This window comes from Carcharhinus amblyrhynchos, chromosome 31 (genome assembly GCF_965287045.1).
Source record: "Carcharhinus amblyrhynchos chromosome 31, sCarAmb.v2.hapA, whole genome shotgun sequence".
Taxonomy (NCBI): Eukaryota; Metazoa; Chordata; class Chondrichthyes; order Carcharhiniformes; family Carcharhinidae; genus Carcharhinus; species Carcharhinus amblyrhynchos.
In genome coordinates this window covers 23,557,433-23,578,009 of record NC_137354.1, presented here as the reverse complement: position 1 = coordinate 23,578,009, position 20,577 = coordinate 23,557,433, and the positions used below count along the sequence as shown (strand labels likewise).

Here is a 20,577-nt window from a genome sequence, read left to right as displayed (position 1 = left end):
GCCAATCCAGCTAACCTGCGCGTCTTTGGAGTGTGGGAAGAAACCGGAGCACCCGGAGGAAACCCACGCAGAGAACGTGCAAACATCTCACAAACTGTGGTTCAAGGCAGGAATCGAACCTGGGAGCCTGGAGCTGTGAGGCAGCAGTGCTAACCACTGTGCCACCGTGACGTGACTGTGGCCGCCACAATGCCATGAAGCTTGGAATGAAACATTGCCCCGCGTCAGTGTGCAGTTTTGGTCACCGCACTTGCGGAAGGATATATTGGCCTTGGAGGGAGTGCAGAGGAGGTTCACTAGGCTGATACCGGAGATGAGGGGGTTGGACTATGAAGAGAGACTAAATAGACTGGGTCTGTACTCATTGGAGTTCAGAAGGATGAGGGGGGATCTTATAGAGATGTATAAGATAATGAAGGGGATGGATAGGGTAGAGGTAGAGAGATTCTTCCCGCTTAGAAAGGACAGCAGGACTAGAGGGCACAGCCTCAAGATAAGGGGGGTGCAGTTTAGATCGGAGTTGAGGAGAAACTTCTTCACTCAAAGGGTGGTGAATCTCTGGAATTCTCTGCCCGTTGAAGTGGTGGAGGCTACCTCGCTGAATATATTTAAGTCACGGGTAGATAGGTTTTTGATAGACAGGGGAATTAAGGGTTATGGGGAGAAAGCGGGAAAGTGGAACTGATCCACTTCAGATCAGCCATGATCTTATTGAATGGCGGGGCAGGCTCGAAGGGCTAGATGGCCTACTCCTGCTCCTATTTCTTATGCTCTTATGTTCAGTACTATCTGGTTATGTGAAATATGTACCATTCCCCATTGCGTTTCCTCACTCTGAATTTGAGGAAAGTATGAGACAGCATGCAATAACAGAACAAATTAGCTGTTTAATTAATTTCCATCGCGAGTGGCTTGACGTAGCTGACTTCAGCCGTAATGATTTAATATTTTGGTTTCTTTGAGACGTGTCAAATGGAAGTTAATCCTGTTGCCAGAGTATTGTCACTAGCAACCCAAATATGCATGGCAAGACCTGGGGCGGCACAGTGGGTTAACACTGCTGCCTCACAATGTCAGGGACACTGGGTTCGATTCCCGGCTCGGGTCTGTGTGGAGTTTGCACATTCTCCCCATGTCTGCGTGGGTTTCTTCTGGGTACTCCGATTTCCTCCCGCAGTCCAAAGACGTGCGGGTTAGGTTGATTGGCCATGATAAGTTGACCTTAGCGTGAGCGGATTTGCACATTCTCCCCGTGCCTGCGTGGGTTTTCTCTGGGTGCTCCGGTTTCCTCCCACACCCCAAAACCGTGCTCTTAGGCTGATTGCTGTTAACAAATTGTCCCTAAATTGGTCTCCCCTCAATCTGGTTATAATTCTGTAAACTTGCACACCTTTATTGTGGAGTCCAATAGGCGTAGACAATGGTCATAGGTAGAAGAGGGTGCTCACTGAATGTTACAATGGCGGCGCGGGCTAGTAGGGCAGAAGGGCCTGTTTGCTGTGTTGTTCTTTGAATAGAGCGTGGGGGAGGATTGTGGTTGGCGCAGGCTCGATGGGCCAAATGGCCTCCTCCTGCACTGTAGGGACTCTACGATTCTGTTCTCTCAGCAGGAAAGTGAATTTGTTGCAATTGGGCACGCTGCCATTTCCTGGTTCCTCCCCCCCATCCTGTTTCCCATTAGCTTTTATCTTTCCTTCGTTCTCTTCATTAAGCATCGATTCCCTGCTTTGGCATTACTCCACGGTATCTTGAGACCAGGCCCAGGCTTATTTATTAGTATTAAATTAACATAGCTCTGTAATGGAACCATCGCTCTCTCCCTCCCTCAAGCAGTCACGGCCTCCTTATTTACAGAGATTGTCCAAAATTAGTTTTCTCCTCGGACTAACTAATTCTCTGAAAAGCGAATGCGTTCTTAGCGAGCGTGGGCTCCGGGGAGTGCTGTAGAATCAGGGTCTTAAGTGTCTTTTCTCCGTTTGTGACAGAGTGGGTAAACTGGGGCTGTTCTCCCTGGAAAGACGGAGAATGAGGGGAGACTTAATAGAAGGGTATGGATAGGGTGAACAGTGGGAAGCTATTTCCCAGGTCGGAGGTGACGATCATGAGGTTCAAGGTGAGAGGGGGGCGAGGTATAACTCAGATATCAGAGGGACGTATTTTACACAGAGGGTGGTGAGGGCCTGGAATGCGCTGCCAAGCAGGGTGGTGGAGGCGGACACGCTGGGATCGTTTAAGACTTACCTGGATAGACACATGAGCAGACTGGGAATGGAGGGATACAGAAGAATGGTCTAGTTGGACCGCGAAAAACTGCAGCAGGCGACGGTGCAGAGGGACCTGGGGAGTCCTTGTGCATGAGTCGCAAAAACCCAGCCTGCAGGTGCAGCAGGTGGTCAGGAAGGCGAATGGGATGCTGGCCTTCATCGCGAGGGGGATTGAATATAAAAGTAGGGAGGTCTTGCTGCAGCTGTATAGGGCATTGGTGAGGCCGCAGCTGGAGTACTGTGTGTAGTTTTGGTCGCCGCACTTACGCAAGGATATTTTGGCCTTGGAGGGAGTGCAGAGGAGGTTCACTAGGCTGATGCCGGAGTTGAGGGGGTTGAGCTATGAGGAGAGGCTGAATAAACTAGGCTTGTACTCGTTAGAGTTTAGAAGAATGAGGGGAGATCTCATTGAGATGTATAAGATGATGAATGGGATGGATAGGATAGAGGTGGAGAGACTCTTCCCGCTCAGAAAGGACAGTAGGACTCGGGGGCACAGCCTCAAGATAAAGTTGGGGGGGGGGGGGGAGCGGTTTAGAACGGAGTTGAGGAGGAACTTCTTCACTCAAAGGGTGGTGAATCTCTGGAATTCTCTGCCCGTTGAAGTGGTGGAGGCTGCCTCGCTAAATATTTTTAAGATGCGGGTTGATGGGTTTTTGATAAGAGAGGGGATTAAGGGTTATGGGGAGAGGGCGGGAATGTGGAACTGATCCACTTCAGATCAGCCATGATCTTATTGAATGGCGGGGCAGGCTCGAAGGGCTAGATGGCCGACTCCTGCTCCTATTTCTTATGTTCTTATGACCCATGAGCGGTGCAGGCTTGGAGGGCCGAAGGGCCTGTTTCCTGTGCTGTATTGCCCTTTGTTCTTTGAACTTAACCTATGGCTCAGTGACAGGAACGCAATGGGTTAGACCATTCCCGTCAACATCACGTGTCACCAAGCAGTTAGTGCGGCCAATTGAGTTAAAGTTTTTTTTAAAGTTTAGCGTCACAATTCGGCTCGCATTAACACTGCAGTGAAGTTCCTGTGAAAATCCCCTAGTCGCCACACTCCGGCGTCTGTTCGGGTACACTGAGAGAGAATTTAGTATGGCCAATGCACCCTAGCCTGCATGTCTTTGGCGGGGGGTTTAGGAGCATCCGGAGGAAACCCACACAGATACGGGGAGAATGTGCCAACTCCACGCAGACAGTGACCCAAGCCGGGAATCGAACCTGGGTCCCTGGCGCTGAGAGGCAGCAGTGCGCTGCAGTTTGAGTTCTTTCTAACCCAGAAGAATGAAGACTATTTATTGCCCCTTTTGGTTGCCCCATTGAAATAGAGTCAGAGAGATTTGCAACATGGAAACAGGCCCTTCGACCCAACTTGTCCATGCTACCCCTTTTTCTTAACCACTAAGTTAGTCCTGATTGCCCACGTTTGGCCCATATCCCTCTATACCCATCTTCCCATGTAGCTGTCTAAATGCTTTTTAAAGACAGAATTGTACCTACTATCTCTGGCAGCTCATTCCAGCCACTCAGCACCCTCTGTTGAAAAAAAACTGCCCCTGGACCTTCTTGTATCTCTCCCCTCGCACCGTAAACGTACAAGATCAGTTAACTCCAGAGACGAGACCTCAATTTTCTTGGTCTGTCGAACTGGCAGCTGGGAGGGGGGTGTTGGCGGAAGGGAGGTGTAATTACTGCTGAGCTTTCTCCCCCTAACTGATTCCGTCTCCTGTCTGCAGTGAAAAGTCAGACCATTGTCCCTCGCTCCAAAAGTACCGGAGACACCATCGACTCGGAGATGCTTGAGCGAAGGTCAGCCACACTGCCTCTACCCACCCGTTCGTCATCGCTGAAACCGTTCTCTGAAAGGTAGAGTCTGCACTTGTCACTGTCTTACCCTTCATCTGGCTTCTCTTGCTTGTGAAAAGTCTGACAACACCAGGTTTTAGTCCAACCTATTCATTTGATAATATACTCGCAAGCTTTCGGGTTAGTCCCTTCGTCAGGTGAATGGAGAGTTCTGGCCTCAGACAGAGCATATAAAGCACAGACAGTTTAGAGATTACTGATTAGAATGCGAATCCTTACACCTAACCTGCTGTTCAAGACCTGAAGTGGCTGATAATGTGAGTGGAAGGAGCACTGATCACAGTTTAAAGAGATGTGTATTGTCTCCAGACAGTACAGTAAGTGAGGTTTTGCAAACCCAGGCAAGTCACGGGGGTTACAGATAGTGCGTCTTGCTTGGTCAGCTAGCACGCTCACCTCCTGAATCAGTTCAAATCCCACTCTAACCAGGGCTCTCTGCTGCCGGGACTGCAGAAATATTGTGATCTGATTCAACTTATTGTTGTCACGTGTATTGGGATACAGTGAAAATTATTGTTCCTTGTGCACTATACAGACAAAGCATGCCATACATAGGGGGCAGAATGTAGGGGTACAGCTAGGGGTCTGATGCTTGTTTGAGGTCTTTATCCATTCAGTTAAACATAGTGAGTAACCCGTCAGATCTACAAAGGCCTGTTGCAGACATCCAACAGAAAGGTAACCCTTGAATAGATGTACTTACCTGAGTGTGGAGCCAAGAGGGGCAGGAGCTGGCCTTTCTCTGCAATGCTGATGACAAACACTGATACAATCCCTCTCACACCCAACAGATCTCACACTTCCTCCTGATCCAATCCCTCTCCCAATTGTCCCCCTCTCACTCATTCCTCCCAGTCGCTCCCCCCCAATTTGATTTATTATTGTCACGTATTGGGATGCAATGAACAGTATTGTTTCTTGCATGCTACACAGAGAAAGCATAGAGTACGTAGAAGAGAAGGAAAAGATTTGGTGCAGAATTTAGTGTGACAGTCATAGCGAGGGTGTAGAGAAAGATCAACTTAATGCGAGGTAGGTCCATTCAAAAGTCTGACGGCAGCAGGGAAGAAGCTGTTCTTGAGTCGGTTGGTACGTGACCTTAGACTTTTGTATGTTCTACCCGACAGAAGACAGTGGAAGAGAGAATGTCTGTGGGGTTCTTAATTATGCCGGCTGCTTTTCCCGAGGCAGCGGGAAGTGTAGACAGAGTCAATGGATGGGAGGCTGGTTTGTGTGATGGGATTGGGCTACATTCACAACCCTTTTGTAGTTTCTTGCAGTCTTGGGCAGAGCAGAAGCCCATACCAAGCTGTGATACATCCAGAGAGGATGCTTTCTATGGTGCATCTGTAAAAGTTGATGAGAGTCAGAGCAGACGTGCTGAATGTCCGTCGCCTTTGTTGTCAAGGGTTGACTTCCCATAGAACCATAGAAAATTACAGCTCAGAAACAGGCCTTTTGGCCCTTCTTGTCTGTGCTGAACCATTTTTTGCCTAGTCCCACTGACCTGCACTTGGACCATATCCCTCCACACCCCTCTCATCCATGAACCCATCAAAGTTTTTCTTAAATGTTAAAAGTGACCCCGCATTTATCCGGCAGCTCATTCCACACTCCCACCACTCTCTGCGTGAAGAACCCCCCCTAATATTCCCTTTAAACTTTTCCCCTTTCACCCTTAACCCATGCCCTCTGGTTTTTTTTCTCCCCTAGCCTCAGTGGAAAAAGCCTGCTTGCATTCACTCTATCTATACCAATCTCATCTTATACACCTCTATCAAATCCCCCCTCTACGCTCCAGAACCATAGAACCATAGAAATTTTCGATATTTAAACTGAGGGGCCTGTTGGCCCTCTAGAGTGAATTGAACAGGCCTGTGGTGTTTTCCCTCACGTCCTGATCATTATTTACCCCTTAACCAACATCACTAAAACAGATAATTTGTCGCGTTGCTAGTTGTTGGATCCTGCTGTGCTTGAATTAGTTGCCTCGTTTTCCCACACTTCAGGAGGAGTTCATTGGCTCTCCTGATGTCATGAAAGGCTCTGTGTAAATGCAAGTGTGTCCATTTTTTAAAATAAAACCTGTAAATGTAAGCTCTACCTACAAGACGATCAAAGGATTAGATAGGGTGGACAGTGAGAGCCTTTTTCCTCGGATGGTGATGGCTAACACGAGGGGACATAGCTTTAAATTGAGGGGTGGTAATTATAGGATGGATGTCAGAGGTAGGTTCTTTACTCAGAGGGTAGTAAGGGCGTGGAATGCCCTGCCTGCAGCAGTTGTGGACTCGCCAACTTTAAGGGCGTTCGAATGGTCAGTGGATAGGTATATGGATAACATTGGAATAGTTTAGGTTAGAGGGTCATTAGACTGGTTCCACTGGTCGGCGCAACATCGAGGGCCGAAGGGCCTGTACTGCGCTGGAATGTTCTATGTTCTACCTGGATTGTGTAATGGTGTTTGCAGGTGCAGCAGGTGATCAGGAAGGCGAATGGGATGTTGACCTTTATAGCGAGGGGGATAGAATATAAAAGCAGGGAGGTCTTGCTGCAACTGTACAGGGCACTGGTAAGGCCGCAGCTGGAGTACTGTGTGCAGTTTTGGTCGCCACACTTGCGCAAGGATATTTTGGCCTTGGAGGGAGTGCAGAGGAGGTTCACTAGGCTGATACCAGAGATGAGGGGGTTGGACTATGAAGAGAGACTAAATAGACTGGGTCTGTACTCGTTGGAGTTTAGAAGGCTGAGGGGGGATCTTATAGAGACGTATAAGATAATGAAGGGGATAGATAGGGTAGAGGGAGAGAGATTCTTCCCGCTTAGAAAGGATAGCAGGACTAGAGGGCACAGCCTCAAAATAAGTGGGGGGGCAGTTTAGATCAGAGTTGAGGAGGAACTTCTTCACTCAAAGGGTGGTGAATCTCTGGAATTCTCTGCCCATTGAAGTGGTGGAGGCTGCCTCGCTGAATATATTTAAGTCACGGGTAGATAGGTTTCTGATAGGGGAATTAAGGGTTATGGGGAGAAAGCGGGAACGTGGAACTGATCCACTTCAGATCAGCCATGATCTTATTGAATGGCGGGGCAGGCTCGAAGGGCTAGATGGCCTACTCCTGCTCCTATTTCTGATGTTCTTATTGCTCATATTTTGCGCTTTTGGACTGGCTTTAGCTGCTATTGGTTTATAAACGAATCATAGAATTTCACAGCACAGAGGGAGGTTGTTTAGTCCATTGTGTCTGCACCGGCTCCCGAAACAGCTCATCGTGGAAATCCCTACAGTGCAGAAGGAGGCCATTTGGCCCATTGAGCCTGCAAGGCCACCCAGCTCGTCCCGTTCTCCTGCCCTTTCTTCATAGCCCTCTAAGTTCATCACTTGCAATAATAATCAGATAATATAATCAAAAACCTAGAATAAAATGTAGAGGGACAATACCACTTTCGTAAAATCCCCCCCTCCTAACGTAGTAAGACATCAGTTGGGCCTGTATATGTGCAGTAACTTCCAAGTCCTAATTGCAAGAATCATCTCCACAATGCTGAGAGATTTCCCCACTGGAGAAACAGACTTGTTAGAACGAAGAAAATTACAGCACAGAAACAGGCCCTTCGGCCCTCCAAGCCTGGACCGACCATGCTGCCCGACTGAACTAAAGCCCCCTACCCTTCCGGGGAATGTATCCCTCTATTCCCATCCTATTCATGTATTTGTCCAGACGCCCCTTAGAAGTCACTATCGTATCTGCTTCCGTTACCTGTCCCGGCAGCGAGTTCCAGCCTCTGTGTAAAAAAATCTGCCTTGTACATCTCCTTTAAACTTTGCCCCTTGCACCTTAACATAAGAAATAGGAGCAGGAGTCGGCCATCTAGCCCTTCGAGCCTGCCCCACCATTCAATAAGATCATGGCTGATCTGAAGTGGGTCAGTTCCACTTTCCCCCTCTCTCCCCTTAATTCCCCTGTCTATCAGAAACCTATAGAACATAGAACATTACAGCGCAGAACAGGCCCTTCGGCCCACGATGTTGCGCCGACCAGTTTTTTTAAAAAAAAACACTGACCCACTAATCTAAACCAATCCCTTTTCGTCCATAAACCTATCCACAAATCTCTTAAACGCCCCCAAACTAGGCACATTTGCAACTGCAACAGGCAGGGCATTCCAATCCCTCACCGCCCTCTGGGTAAAGAACCTACCCCTGACATCCGTCCTATAACTACCACCCCTTAATTTAAAGCCATGCCCCCTCGTGCTAGCATTCTCCATCCGAGGAAAAAGGCTATCACTATCCACCCTATCTAAACCTCTAATCATCTTATATGTTTCAATAAGATCCCCTCTTAGCCGCCTTCTTTCCAGCGAAAACAACCCCAAATCCCTCAGTCTCTCCTCATATGACCTCCCCTCCATACCAGGCAACATCCTGGTAAACCTCCTCTGCACCCTCTCCAAAGCCTCCACATCCTTCCTGTAATGTGGGGACCAGAACTGCACACAGTACTCCAAGTGCGGCCGCACCAGAGTAGTGTACAGTTGCAACATGACGCTGCGACTCCTAAATTCAATCCCCCTACCAATAAACGCCAAGACACCGTACGCCTTCTTAACTACCTTATCTACTTGATTCCCAACTTTCAGGGATCAATGTACACATACACCTAGATCTATCTACCTACCTATCTATCTATCTACCCGTGACTTAAATATATTCAGCGAGGCAGCCTCCACCACTTCAACAGGCAGAGAATTCCAGAGATTCACCACCCTTTGAGTGAAGAAGTTCCTCCTCAACTCTGATCTAAACTGCCCCCCCCCCCCCCCCCCTTATCTTGAGGCTGTGCCCTCTAGTCCTGCTGTCCTTTCTAAGCGGGAAGAATCTCCCTACCTCTACCCTATCCATCCCTTCATTATCTTATACATCTCTATAAGATCCCCCCTCAGCCTTCTAAACTCCAACGAGTACAGACCCAGTCTATTTAGTCTCTCTTCAAAGTCCAACCCCCTCATCTCTGGTATCAGCCTAGTGAACCTCCTCTGCACTCCCTCCAAGGCCAAAATACCCTTCCGCAAGTGCAGTGACCAAAACGGCACACAGTACTCCAGCTGCGGCCTCACCAGTACCCTGTACAGTCGCAGCAAGACCTTAAACCTGTGCCCACCCACCCCCATTAACCCTGGGGGGGCAAAAACTTCTGTCTATCCACTCTGTCCATGCCCCTCATAATCTTATCAACACTGTTGACCAGTGTTTGCATGCACTCAGATAATATATCACCCAAATATTTATCCAGCTTGAAAGAGCGTGGGTTTTTCACATGGTGGCCTTGTTGTTTTACAGCTACAGGGTCTTGGAAAGATCCAGTTTCCATTCTGGCTGCAGCAGGATTGTTTCTGTGTAGCCAAGGAATCCCCAATGAGTTTGTGTAGCCTCTGCTCGAGATCAAAGGGCAGCTTTTCTAAGGAAGAATTAAAGAGGGCCAAAAACAGGCCAAGGATGTTCTTCGTTTCCATAGATACCACAGTTGAGTTTTTTTTCTTTCCCCCCTCCTTGTTTTCCAGGAATGACTGGACACCACTAGACAAGAAGGCAGATACAAGGCGGTACCGCGCGGAACCCAAGAGCATTTATGATTACGAACCCGGAAAGTCTTCAGTGCTCGCTCACGAGAAAACGGTACAACGCCGAGCGCTTCTGATCCTTGCTGCTTAAATCGCAAACGCGTTTCTCTTGTCTCTGCCCCCTGCCTAACCCAATAACAAATTTCAAACTTTGTTAGTCTGCATGTCTAGAGGGTAAAGTAAAACTGCATGGGGTGGAATGAAATCTCGATCGGTTCAAATACCCTCGTCTTCAGCCACTGGAAAGAAAATTGCGCACTGTCATACAGTGCAAAAAAAGGCCCTTCAGCCCATCGAGTCTGCTCCTATAATAACCCAAGTTTAAGTTTTTTGAGTTTGTTTATTTGCATCACAAGGGTTTGAGACCAGGGAGAGATCAGCACCGGTCTGATTGAACGGCATAGCAGGTTCGAAGGACTAAATTTTCCTCCTCCTGCCCCCCAGTTCCTCGGTAGGTTACATTAACACGGCAATGAAGTTACTGTGGAAATCTCCCCGTCGCCACACTCCTGTTCGGGTACGCGGAGGGAGAATTTAGCATGACCCAGCAAGTCTTTCGGACTGTCGGGGGGAAACCGGAGCCCCCGGAGGAAACCCATCCAGACGAGGGGAGAACGTGCCGACTTCACACAGGCAGCGACCCAGGCTGGGAATCGAACCCGCTTTCCTGGTGCCATGAGGCAGCGGCGCTAACCGCTCTGCCGCCGTAACACTAACTACCTCTAAAGTGGCGCTAATCCCATTTTCCTTGTCCCATAATTCCTGAAATTTACGGTGGTTCAGGCGCTCACCAGTTAAAGGAGCCATGCTGATTGGTCCGTTTTAGTCATGGGGGCACAGGTTCAACCAATCGTAAATTAGGGGACAAAAGCAAAATCCTGTGGATGCTGCGAATCTGAGCTCAAGGCTGGGAATGTTACCAATAAAAGCTCAGTCAATCAGGCAGCACCTTTAAGGTCAGTGACCTCTCCTGTACTAATATTTATTGGCTTAAAAAGGCCACCAATAAATGGCCAGCTACAGTCTCCAAAAAAAAGCCAATCTGAGAATCTTCTTGCCCACGTTTTTGTTTTTCAGTGGTCGCTTTAAATGACAATTATAACACAAAAGCCACATTCTGGAAATCCTCTCCAAACTGAACAACAAGCCCGTCTTAGATCCATATGGCCAAAAATCTGCCCTTTTGTGTGAGTCCAGATTGTACGGGGACTTGGGTCCAGATGGTTCTTCAGGAGGGCAGCAGCTTTGGCGCAGGGCCCAGATGGTGATTCTCTCAGAGTGCCCACTGGCAGAGACTCACTGCCGTCAGCAATCAGATAACCAACCAGCCAGGTATCAGCCATCCCTTCCAGCCACTGACCGCAAGCACAGAGAAGGTGGCTAACAGTTTCTCTAAATGGCATACATGTGCCCAGTGCCTGACTGGGTGTCCTTTACCATGGCACCTTCGTTACCAGAAGCAGACTGCAAGGTCACACTTATAAGCTACCATTGTGGGACATCACCTGATTTTTAGAACCGTAGAATCCATGCAGAGCAGAAAGAGGCCATTTGGCCCGTCAAATCTGCACCGCCTCTCCAAAATAGCCCTTACCCATAACCCCCCACAGTTACCATGGCCAATCCACCTAACCCAGAACGCTACTGGGACTTGATGGTTTGAGTTACAAGGAGAGGTTGGGTAGATTGAGATTTTTTTTTCCCCTGGAGCGTAGGAGGCTTACGGGTGATCTTATCAAAGTTTATAAAATAATGAGGGACACAGGTTGGCTAGATTGTCAATATAACAACATAAGAACATAAGAAATAGGAGCAGGAGTAGGCCATCTAGCCCTTCGAGCCTGCCCCACCATTCAATAAGATCATGGCTGATCTGAAGTAGATCAGTTCCACTTTCCCGCTTTCTCCCCATAACCCTTAATTCCCCTGTCTATCAGAAACCTATCTACTCGTGACTTAAATATATTCAACGAGGTAGCCTCCACCACTTCAATGGGCAGAGAATTCCAGAGATTCACCACCCTTTGAGTGAAGAAATTCCTCCTCAACTCCGATCTAAACTGCACCCCCCTTATCTTGAGGCTGTGCCCTCTAGTTCTGCTATCCTTTCTAAGCGGGAAGAATCTCTCTACCTCTACCCTATCCATCCCCTTCATTATCTTATACGTCTCTATAAGATCCCCCCTCAGCCTTCTAAACTCCAATGAGTACAGACCCAGTCTATTTAGTCTCTCTTAATAGTCCAACCCCCTCATCTCTGGTATCAGCCTAGTGAACCTCCTCTGCACTCCCTCCAAGGCCAATATATCCTTCCGCAAGTGCGGCGACCAAAACTGCACACAGTACTCCAGCTGCGGCCTCACCAGTGCCCTGTACAGTTGCAGCAAGACCTCCCTACTTTTATATTCTATCCCCCTCGCTATAAAGGCCAGTATATCTTTTTCAAAGGTAGGGGAGTCTAAAACTCGTGGGTGTAGGTTTAGGGTGAGAGAGGAAAGGATCCAGAGGGGCAATTCTTTCACACACGGTGGTGAGTGGAACAAGCTGCCAGAGGTAGTAGCAGAGGCAGGTATAATTTTGTCTTTTCAAAAGCATTTAGACAGTTACATGGGTAAGATGGGTATCGAGGGATATGGGCCCAATGCGGGCAATTGGGACTAACTTAGTGGTAAAATCTGGGCAGCATGGACAAGTTGGGGGCCCTGTTCTGTAAACCTTTGAGTCTATCTGTGGACACTGAGGGGCAATTTAGCATGGCCAATCCACCTAACCTGTACCTCTTTGGACATTAAGGGGCAATTTAGCATGGCCAATCCACCTAACCTGTGCCTCTTTGGACATTAAGGGACAATTTAGCATGGTCAATCCACCTAACCTGCGCCTCTTTGGACATTAAGGGGTAATTTAGCATGGCCAATCCACCTAACCAAGCATGTCATTGGAACTGTGGGAGGAAACCCACACAGACATGGGGAGAACATGCAAACTCCATACACAGTCAGTGACCCAAGGCTGGATTTGAACCCTTGGACCCTGTGCCTCCCCAAACCTGAGGAGGATCTCGCCCCTAATCTGTTCCACCATCGAACAAATTATCGCGAGCCATAACCTCGCCCCACACTGATCACAGCCATGGCTTTGGAATCTTGATCTATTTCTCCTCTGGAGAAAAAGGATGATTATACTTGAAATGGAGCTTATTTTTTAAACGCGCTAGCCTTTACTGGTAGCCAAGGAAAAATTCAAAGTCCTCCGCTTTGCAGAAAGGAGTTCAATGGTAATGGGTTCACGTGCAAAAATGAAACTTCGAAACCACATTGAATTATAAGTTCTCATTCCATTTAACAATTGCACTATTCATTAGATCAAATCCTATTCCGAACGCAGCCCCCAAAAAGAAATCACGTGCAAATATTTTGCACACGTGTCTCATATTGAGTTCCAAATTCTGCAAGATCTTGTCAATAAGCTGCGCTGTGAAAGATCAGTAAAGAAGTGGCTGATAGGAAGACTTGGGGGATCATTCCCTGTTACAGGAGCATGGCCACCATTCTGGGACTTTGGATTTTCAGAGGGGAGACCGTTTGATTTGCACCATCTTTGCCTGCCCGCTGCTTGTGGACGTTGGTGCTGGGATCGAGGATTTCCTTTGATGCTTGTCACGGTGATTGGATCTTCCTGTTTTGCATGCAGCACACCCACACGGACGCAAGCTCTTTGTCTCACATTCTGCCTTCTGTCCTGAATGAAAGCAGCAGACAAATTCTACAGACGCCAGGGAGTGAAACTCTGTACAACGTGAGGGCCGGTTTCACCATCCTTCTCCCACCCACCTCCCCACCCAACACAATTCCCCAGACACTGACTCTCACTGGGTCCCACACACGCTGACTCTCACTGAGTCCCACACACACTGACTCTCACTGAGTCCCACACACACTGACTCTCACTGAGTCCCACACACACTGACTCTCACTGAGTCCCACACACACTGGCTCTCACTGGGGTACGGGTCCCACACACACACTGACTCTCACTGGGTCCCACACACGCTGACTCTCACTGAGTCCCACACACACTGACTCTCACTGAGTCCCACACACACTGACTCTCACTGAGTCCCACACACACTGACTCTCACTGAGTCCCACACACACTGACTCTCACTGAGTCCCACACACACTGACTCTCACTGAGTCCCACACACACTGGCTCTCACTGGGGTACGGGTCCCACACACACACTGACTCTCACTGGGGTACGGGTCCCACACACACACTGACTCTCACTGGGGTACAGGTCCCACACACACACTGACTCTCACTGGGGTACGGGTCCCACACACACACTGACTCTCACTGGGGTACGGGTCCCACACACACTGACTCTCACTGGGGTACGGGTCCCACACACACACTGACTCTCACTGGGGTACCGGTCCCACTCACACACTGACTCTCACTGGGGTACGGGTCCCACACACGCTGACTCTCACTGGGGTACGGGTCCCACACACGCTGACTCTCACTGGGGTACGGGTCCCACTCACACTGACTCTCACTGGGGTACGGGTCCCACACACACTGACTCTCACTGGGTTCCACACACACTGACTCTCACTAGGGTACGGGTCCCACACACGCTGACTCTCACTGGGGTACGGGTCCCACACACACACTGACTCTCACTGGGGTACGGGTCCCACACACACTGACTCTCACTGGGGTACGGGTCCCACACACACTGACTCTCACTGGGGTACGGGTCCCACACACACACTGACTCTCACTGGGGTACGGGTCCCACACACACTGACTCTCACTGGGGTACGGGTCCCACACACACTGACTCTCTCTGGGGTACGGGTCCCACACACACTGACTCTCACTGGGGTACGGGTCCCACACACACTGACTCTCTCTGGGGTACAGGTCCCACACACACTGACTCTCACTGGGGTACGGGTCCCACACACACACTGACTGTCACTGGGGTACAGAGGTCCCCAGTGGCATTCACCAGAAACAGCGTGTGTATCTACTTTGTCCAGATCCCACTCTGTTCATCTGGCTTCCATCTTGCAACTCTAGATATTTCTGCATGCCTTCTTGTCTCGCAGCACGTTGGGTTCAGCCCCTTTTCGGCTTTGAACCCTGACCCCTCCCCCCCCAAGTGCATGATGGTAGATAGACCGAATCGTGACCTCGATTTGACTGAGATTTTTACACCAGAAGATGGCCGATGATGGCGACAGAGACCCAGGGCAGTCTTCCATCCTGGCTAACGTCACAGCCCACAATAATAAGCAGAATGAGTATCGTTCCAAGTATGACGAAGGCCAAGCAGGAAGAGACGTAAGTGGACTTTGCATTTGCGTGATCTTTGGGTATAGTCTTCACTGGACTCCTTCATCATTCTCCCAACAACCCATGTTGTTAGCTTGCTTACGTCTCCATTGCCCCATCATGTGTGGGGGTGTGATTATTTGAACCTTGCTTCTCAATTGGTAAGTAGGGTAATTGAATGGGTAGAGTTGGTGAGTTTTGTATTGAACTGCCTCGGAATTGATTGATCCTCTTCGCATTGAGGGGTTGGATCGCTTCCCCCATCTCTGTGTCGCCTCGCTGATGGTTCAGTTGCAATAACTTGGGGAAACATTCGAGAGGAATTGTGCGATGGATTGTGGGTTAGAGAGCCCTGAACCCCCCCCACTGCTCGAAGCTATGGTGACAATGTTTAAAGTTGATTTATTGGTGTCAAAGATAGGGTTACAGTAACACCTCAATGAAGTGACTGCTCCTTTGTCTCGAGTTCCTGGTTCTTGGAAAACCTCCTGCTTAAAACCTGTTTCTGTGCTGTTAGACGTCCTCGCAGAGAGGAGAGGAACGGTTCGCAAAGGCCGAGGGGTCTCGACAGGGAGGGTGAAGGAGAAGTTGCGGAATTTGCCACCGAGAATTTCCGCTGCAGAAAGCGAACTCGTGCAGGACGGTGGCTGGAGAAGGGGAACAGTGTCCTGATCTCCATACAACATGGGTTGAGCTACAGGGCAGAGTTGTCCTATCATTAAATCTCAATGTGGGCCTCACCCCCACCAGGAGGATGATGAAACAATACTTAAAGGGAGGGGGAGATCTGTGGAGGCCAAGGAAACACCTGTGGGTGCTAAGCGCCCGAGATAACGTGGCAATGGAGTTTTATAAGACTATTAGATATTGGAGCAGAATTAGGCCATTTGACCCATTGAGTATTACTTACTTACGTGGCGAAAAACTGCAGCAGGCGACGGTGCAGAGGGACCTGGGGGTCCTTGTGCATGAGTCGCAAAAACCCAGCCTGCAGGTGCAGCAGGTGGTCAGGAAGGCGAATGGGATGCTGGCCTTCATGGCGAGGGGGATTGAATATAAAAGTAGGGAGGTCTTGCTGCGGCTGTACAGGGCACTGGTGAGGCCGCAGCTGGAGTACTGTGTGCAGTTTTGGTCGCCGCACTTACGCAAGGATATTTTGGCCTTGGAGGGAGTGCAGAGGAGGTTCACTAGGCTGATGCCGGAGTTGAGGGGGTTGAGCTATGAGGAGAGGCTGAATAAACTAGGCTTGTACTCGTTAGAGTTTAGAAGAATGAGGGGAGATCTCATTGAGACGTATAAGATGATGAATGGGATGGATAGGATAGAGGTGGAGAGACTCTTCCCGCTCAAAGGACAGTAGGACTAGGGGGCACAGCCTCAAGATAAAGGGGGTGCGGTTTAGAACGGAGTTGAGGAGGAACTTCTTCACTCAAAGGGTGGTGAATCTCTGGAATTCTTTGCCCGTTGAAGTGGTGGAGGCTGCCTCGCTAAATATTTTTAAGACGCGGGTTGATGGGTTTTTGATAAGCAAGGGGATTAAGGGTTATGGGGAGAGGGCGGGAAAGTGGAACTGATCCACTTCAGATCAGCCATGATCTTATTGAATGGCGGGGCAGGCTCGAAGGGCTAGTTGGCCGACTCCTGCTCCTATTTCTTATGTTCTCATGAGTCTGCACTGCCGTTCAATCATGGCTGATATATTTCTCAACCCCAGTCTCCCTGTAACCTTCGATCCCCTTATTAATCAGGAATCTATCTCTGTCTTAAAGCTACGAGAGGACACAGGTTTAAGGTGCTGGGGAGCAGGTACAGAGGAGATGTTAGGGGTAAGTTTTTCACTCAGAGGGTGGTGAGTGAGGCTGCCGTCGGTGGTGGTGGAGGCGAACTCGCTGGGGTCTTTTAAGAGACTTCTGGATGAGTACATGGGATTTAATGGGATTGAGGGTTATAAATAGGCCTGGTAAGTAGGGATATGATCGGCGCAACTTGTGGGCCGAAGGGCCTGTTTGTGCTGTAGTGTTCTATGTTCTAAGTACACTCAATGACCTGGCCTCCTGTGGCAATGAATTGCACAGATTTGCCACCCTCTGGCTGAAGAAATTCCTCCTCATCTCTGTTCTAAAAGCCTTTACTCTGGGGATGCGCCCTTGGATCCGAGTCTCTGCTACTAATGGAAGCATCTTCCCCACGTCCGCTCCATCCAGGCCTTTCAGTTTTCTATAAATTTCAATGAGATCCCCCTCATCCTTCCAAACTCCATCGAGTACAGACCCAGAGCCCTCAGATGCTCCTCGTAAATCAAGCATTCATTCCCGGGATCATTCTCATGGACCTCCTCTGGACCCTCTCCAGCACATCCTTATATACGGGTCCAGGATTGCTCACAGAATTTCCCATGTGATTTAACCAGAGCCTCAGGAAGATTTAAGCTTGTGGATGTGGCTTGTGATGGATCTCCTGGACTTAGGGCTGTGTGAGAGTCTGAAGGGAACACCAGCAGTGGGTCAGAATGGGACCGAGAATGATGGCCTTGAATATATCTGTGTTTCTGACATAAAACACAACATCAAAAATCTCCTCCCCATCCAACCATCTGAGGAGGATTCCATGAATAAAACACTCTTACAGACAGTCCAGTTGAACTAAGAGATGCAAAATTGAATCAAAGTAGTGGCCTCACACTCACTCATTTATTGATTAGTGTCACAAGTAGGCTTACATTAACACTGCAATGAAGTTACTGTGACAATCCCTTAGTTACCACGCTCCAGCGCCTGTTCGGGTGCACTGAGGGAGAATTTAGCATCTAACCAGCACGTCTGTTGGACTGTGGGAGGAAACCGGAGCCCCCAGAGGAAACCCACGCAGACACGGGGAGAATGTGCAAACTCCACACAGGCAGTGACCCGAGCTGGGAATTGAACCCAGTTCCCTGGCGCCGTGAGGCAATAGTGCTAACTACTGTGCCACCCATAGTTAATGTTGAAGTCACTCATAGTCATCGTTGAAGTTAAGGCCCTGAATGTGGGATCGAATAGTAGGAATTTCCTGGAATTTGGGATTGGAAAGCAAATTCAGAAGATGCTTCGACCTCAGACTTACGAAAATATCTTTTGCCATCGGAGAAAGCTTTCCAGGTTTTGAACCAATCATAATCTGGAACTTGCTGCCTTCTGAGCATCTTGTGTGCGTGGGTTTACTCCGGGTGCTCCGGTTTCCTCCCACAGTCCAAAGATGTGTGGGTTAGGCCATGCTAAATTGCCCCTTAGTGTCAGGGGGATTAATGCATGAGGTTATGGGGATGGGGCCTGGGTGGGATTGTGGTCAGAGCAGACCCGATGGGCCGAATGGTCTCCTGCACTGCAGGATTCTGTGATCTACGATCTCCTGTTGGTAAACACCAAGTGATTGGCTGAAAAGAGACATATTAGCCTTGTCACTTAGAGGAGACGCTGTCTCGAACATGCCTGTGTGTGGTCCGGGGGACACTACGCAAAAAACATGGAGCTTGAATATAAAACTGCGCCATAGGATGGTTTTATGGGAGTGGAGCAGAGTGGGGTGACGATTGGTTCAAATGCTGGGATCTCTCATTGAGTGAGTTTCCACACTGCGGAGTGAAGATAGTCGGGAATGTTTGGGTCCCAGTGATGTGGTGGTGGTGTTGTGTAAGGTGCAGTGTGATCCCCTGTTGGTGAGCGATGTTAGGGAGGGCTTGCCTTGGCCCACTGGCTTGTTTCAATGCTTTGGGCTGGCGGGTGCCCGAGGCTGGTGAGGATGGCAGCTCGGGACGTGGCGTTTGCCGTCTCTGCTCACCACTACTCTCTGCGGCGGTGATGAACTGCTGAGTGGTGTACTCCCAACAAGGGGTGAAAAGATCATCAGCACTTTGCAAACTCTCGGAGCTTTGCAATGAAAGATCCTGATAGAAAATTGAAAGGCTCGGAGCTCCAGTTTACAAGGAACGATGTGACCCAGACACCTGATGGGAATTTTGCATCCGGTTTGATAATTGGCCATCCTGGACATTTTCCCACAATGATTCCTTCCTTGGCTTTCCAGAAGGTGTTGAACTGGGCAGTGGTGTGGTTTCATAGGCATTTGCAAATGTAATTTGATTTATTATTGACGCATGTATTAATATAGTGAAAAATATTGTTTCTTGCGTGCTAGACATACTGTTCATAGAGTACATAGGAGAAGGAAAGGAGAGAGTGCAGGAGTTACAGTCATAGCTAGGGTGGAGAGAAAGATCAACTTAATGCGAGGTAGGTTCATTCAAAAGTCTGATGGCAGCAGGGAAGAAGCTGTTCTTGAGTTGATTGGTATGCGTTCTCAGACTTTTGTATCTTTTTCCTGACGGAAGAAGGTGGGAGAGAGAATGTCCGGGGTACGTTGGGTTTTTAATTATGCCGGCTGCTTTACCAAGGCAACCGGAAGTGTAGACGGAGTCAATGGATGGGAAGCTGGTTTGTGTGATGGATTGGTTTGTGTGATGGATTGGGCTACATTCACAACCTTTTATAGTTCCTTGCGGTCTTGGGCAGAGCAGGAGCCCATACCAAGCTGCGATACAACCAGAAAGAATGCTTTCTATGTTGTATTTGTAAAATTTAGTGAGAGTTGTGGCGGACATGCTGTATTTACCTAGTTTCTGAGAAAGTGTTGGCGTTGGTGGGCTTTCTTAACTATAGTGTCAGCACGGAGGGGACCTGGACAGGTGATCAGGACACCTAAAAACTTGAAATCGTACCCGTGGCTATGTGACCTGGACAGCAAGTATTGTGAGAACAGCCAGATGAGGAGGTTATGACAATGGAATCCAAACCTTCTCAAACAACAGGAGGTGATTATAGTGAGGAGTGAGCGGGGAGTCTGCCTGATTCTCTCTCCACTTTCACTTTGTTAACAACCTGTGGGCAAAGGAGCTGCCCGCCCAGAACAGTATTCGCGTTGAATATTCGATGGGTGTGGGGTGTGACAATATCATGTAGCCACTCGTTCTCGGTGAGCTGCACAGATTTTCTGTGCCGTTCCAACAGGAATGGAGCCTCTCTCCAGTACCTCTGATATCTTTCAAATCATCTCGCATTCCAGAATATCAGCCTCTGTTTCACTCACTGCTTTCTCCCCGCTGTGCATTAACCCTTGATCTCTCCGTCCGTTTGAGTGGGGTATGACGTGACCTCTGAACAGTGCATTTGACATCACCAAACATCACTGATGTAAATTTGAACCAGCAGTTTTTCTTTCCTTAAGAAATTAGATCCAACTAAGTTATTTTGTAAATTTTATGTTAACATGAGGGATGGCAGTGCTGGAGATTGGAACAGTTTCCATGTATCAGCATCAGACAGGATGGGTCTGCACGGGGTTAGATACAGAGTAAAGCTCCCTCTACACTGTCCCCCATCAAACACTCCCAGGACAGGTACAGCATGTGGTTAGATACAGAGTAAAGCTCTCTCTACACTGTCCCCCAT

The 20,577-nt window shown here is 48.9% G+C and overlaps 1 protein-coding gene across 1 annotated transcript in view; it reads left to right on the top strand.

The window, feature by feature from the left end:
• The window catches only part of LOC145360407 (sorbin and SH3 domain-containing protein 1-like), a 114,368-nt gene that overhangs the window by 15,932 nt on the left and 77,859 nt on the right, over window positions 1-20,577 (top strand). The window contains exons 6-7 of the mRNA XM_080215606.1: window positions 3,998-4,127; window positions 9,690-9,804. Coding sequence (XP_080071732.1) covers window positions 3,998-4,127; window positions 9,690-9,804 — 245 coding nt within the window. The remainder of the gene's footprint in view (window positions 1-3,997; window positions 4,128-9,689; window positions 9,805-20,577) is intronic.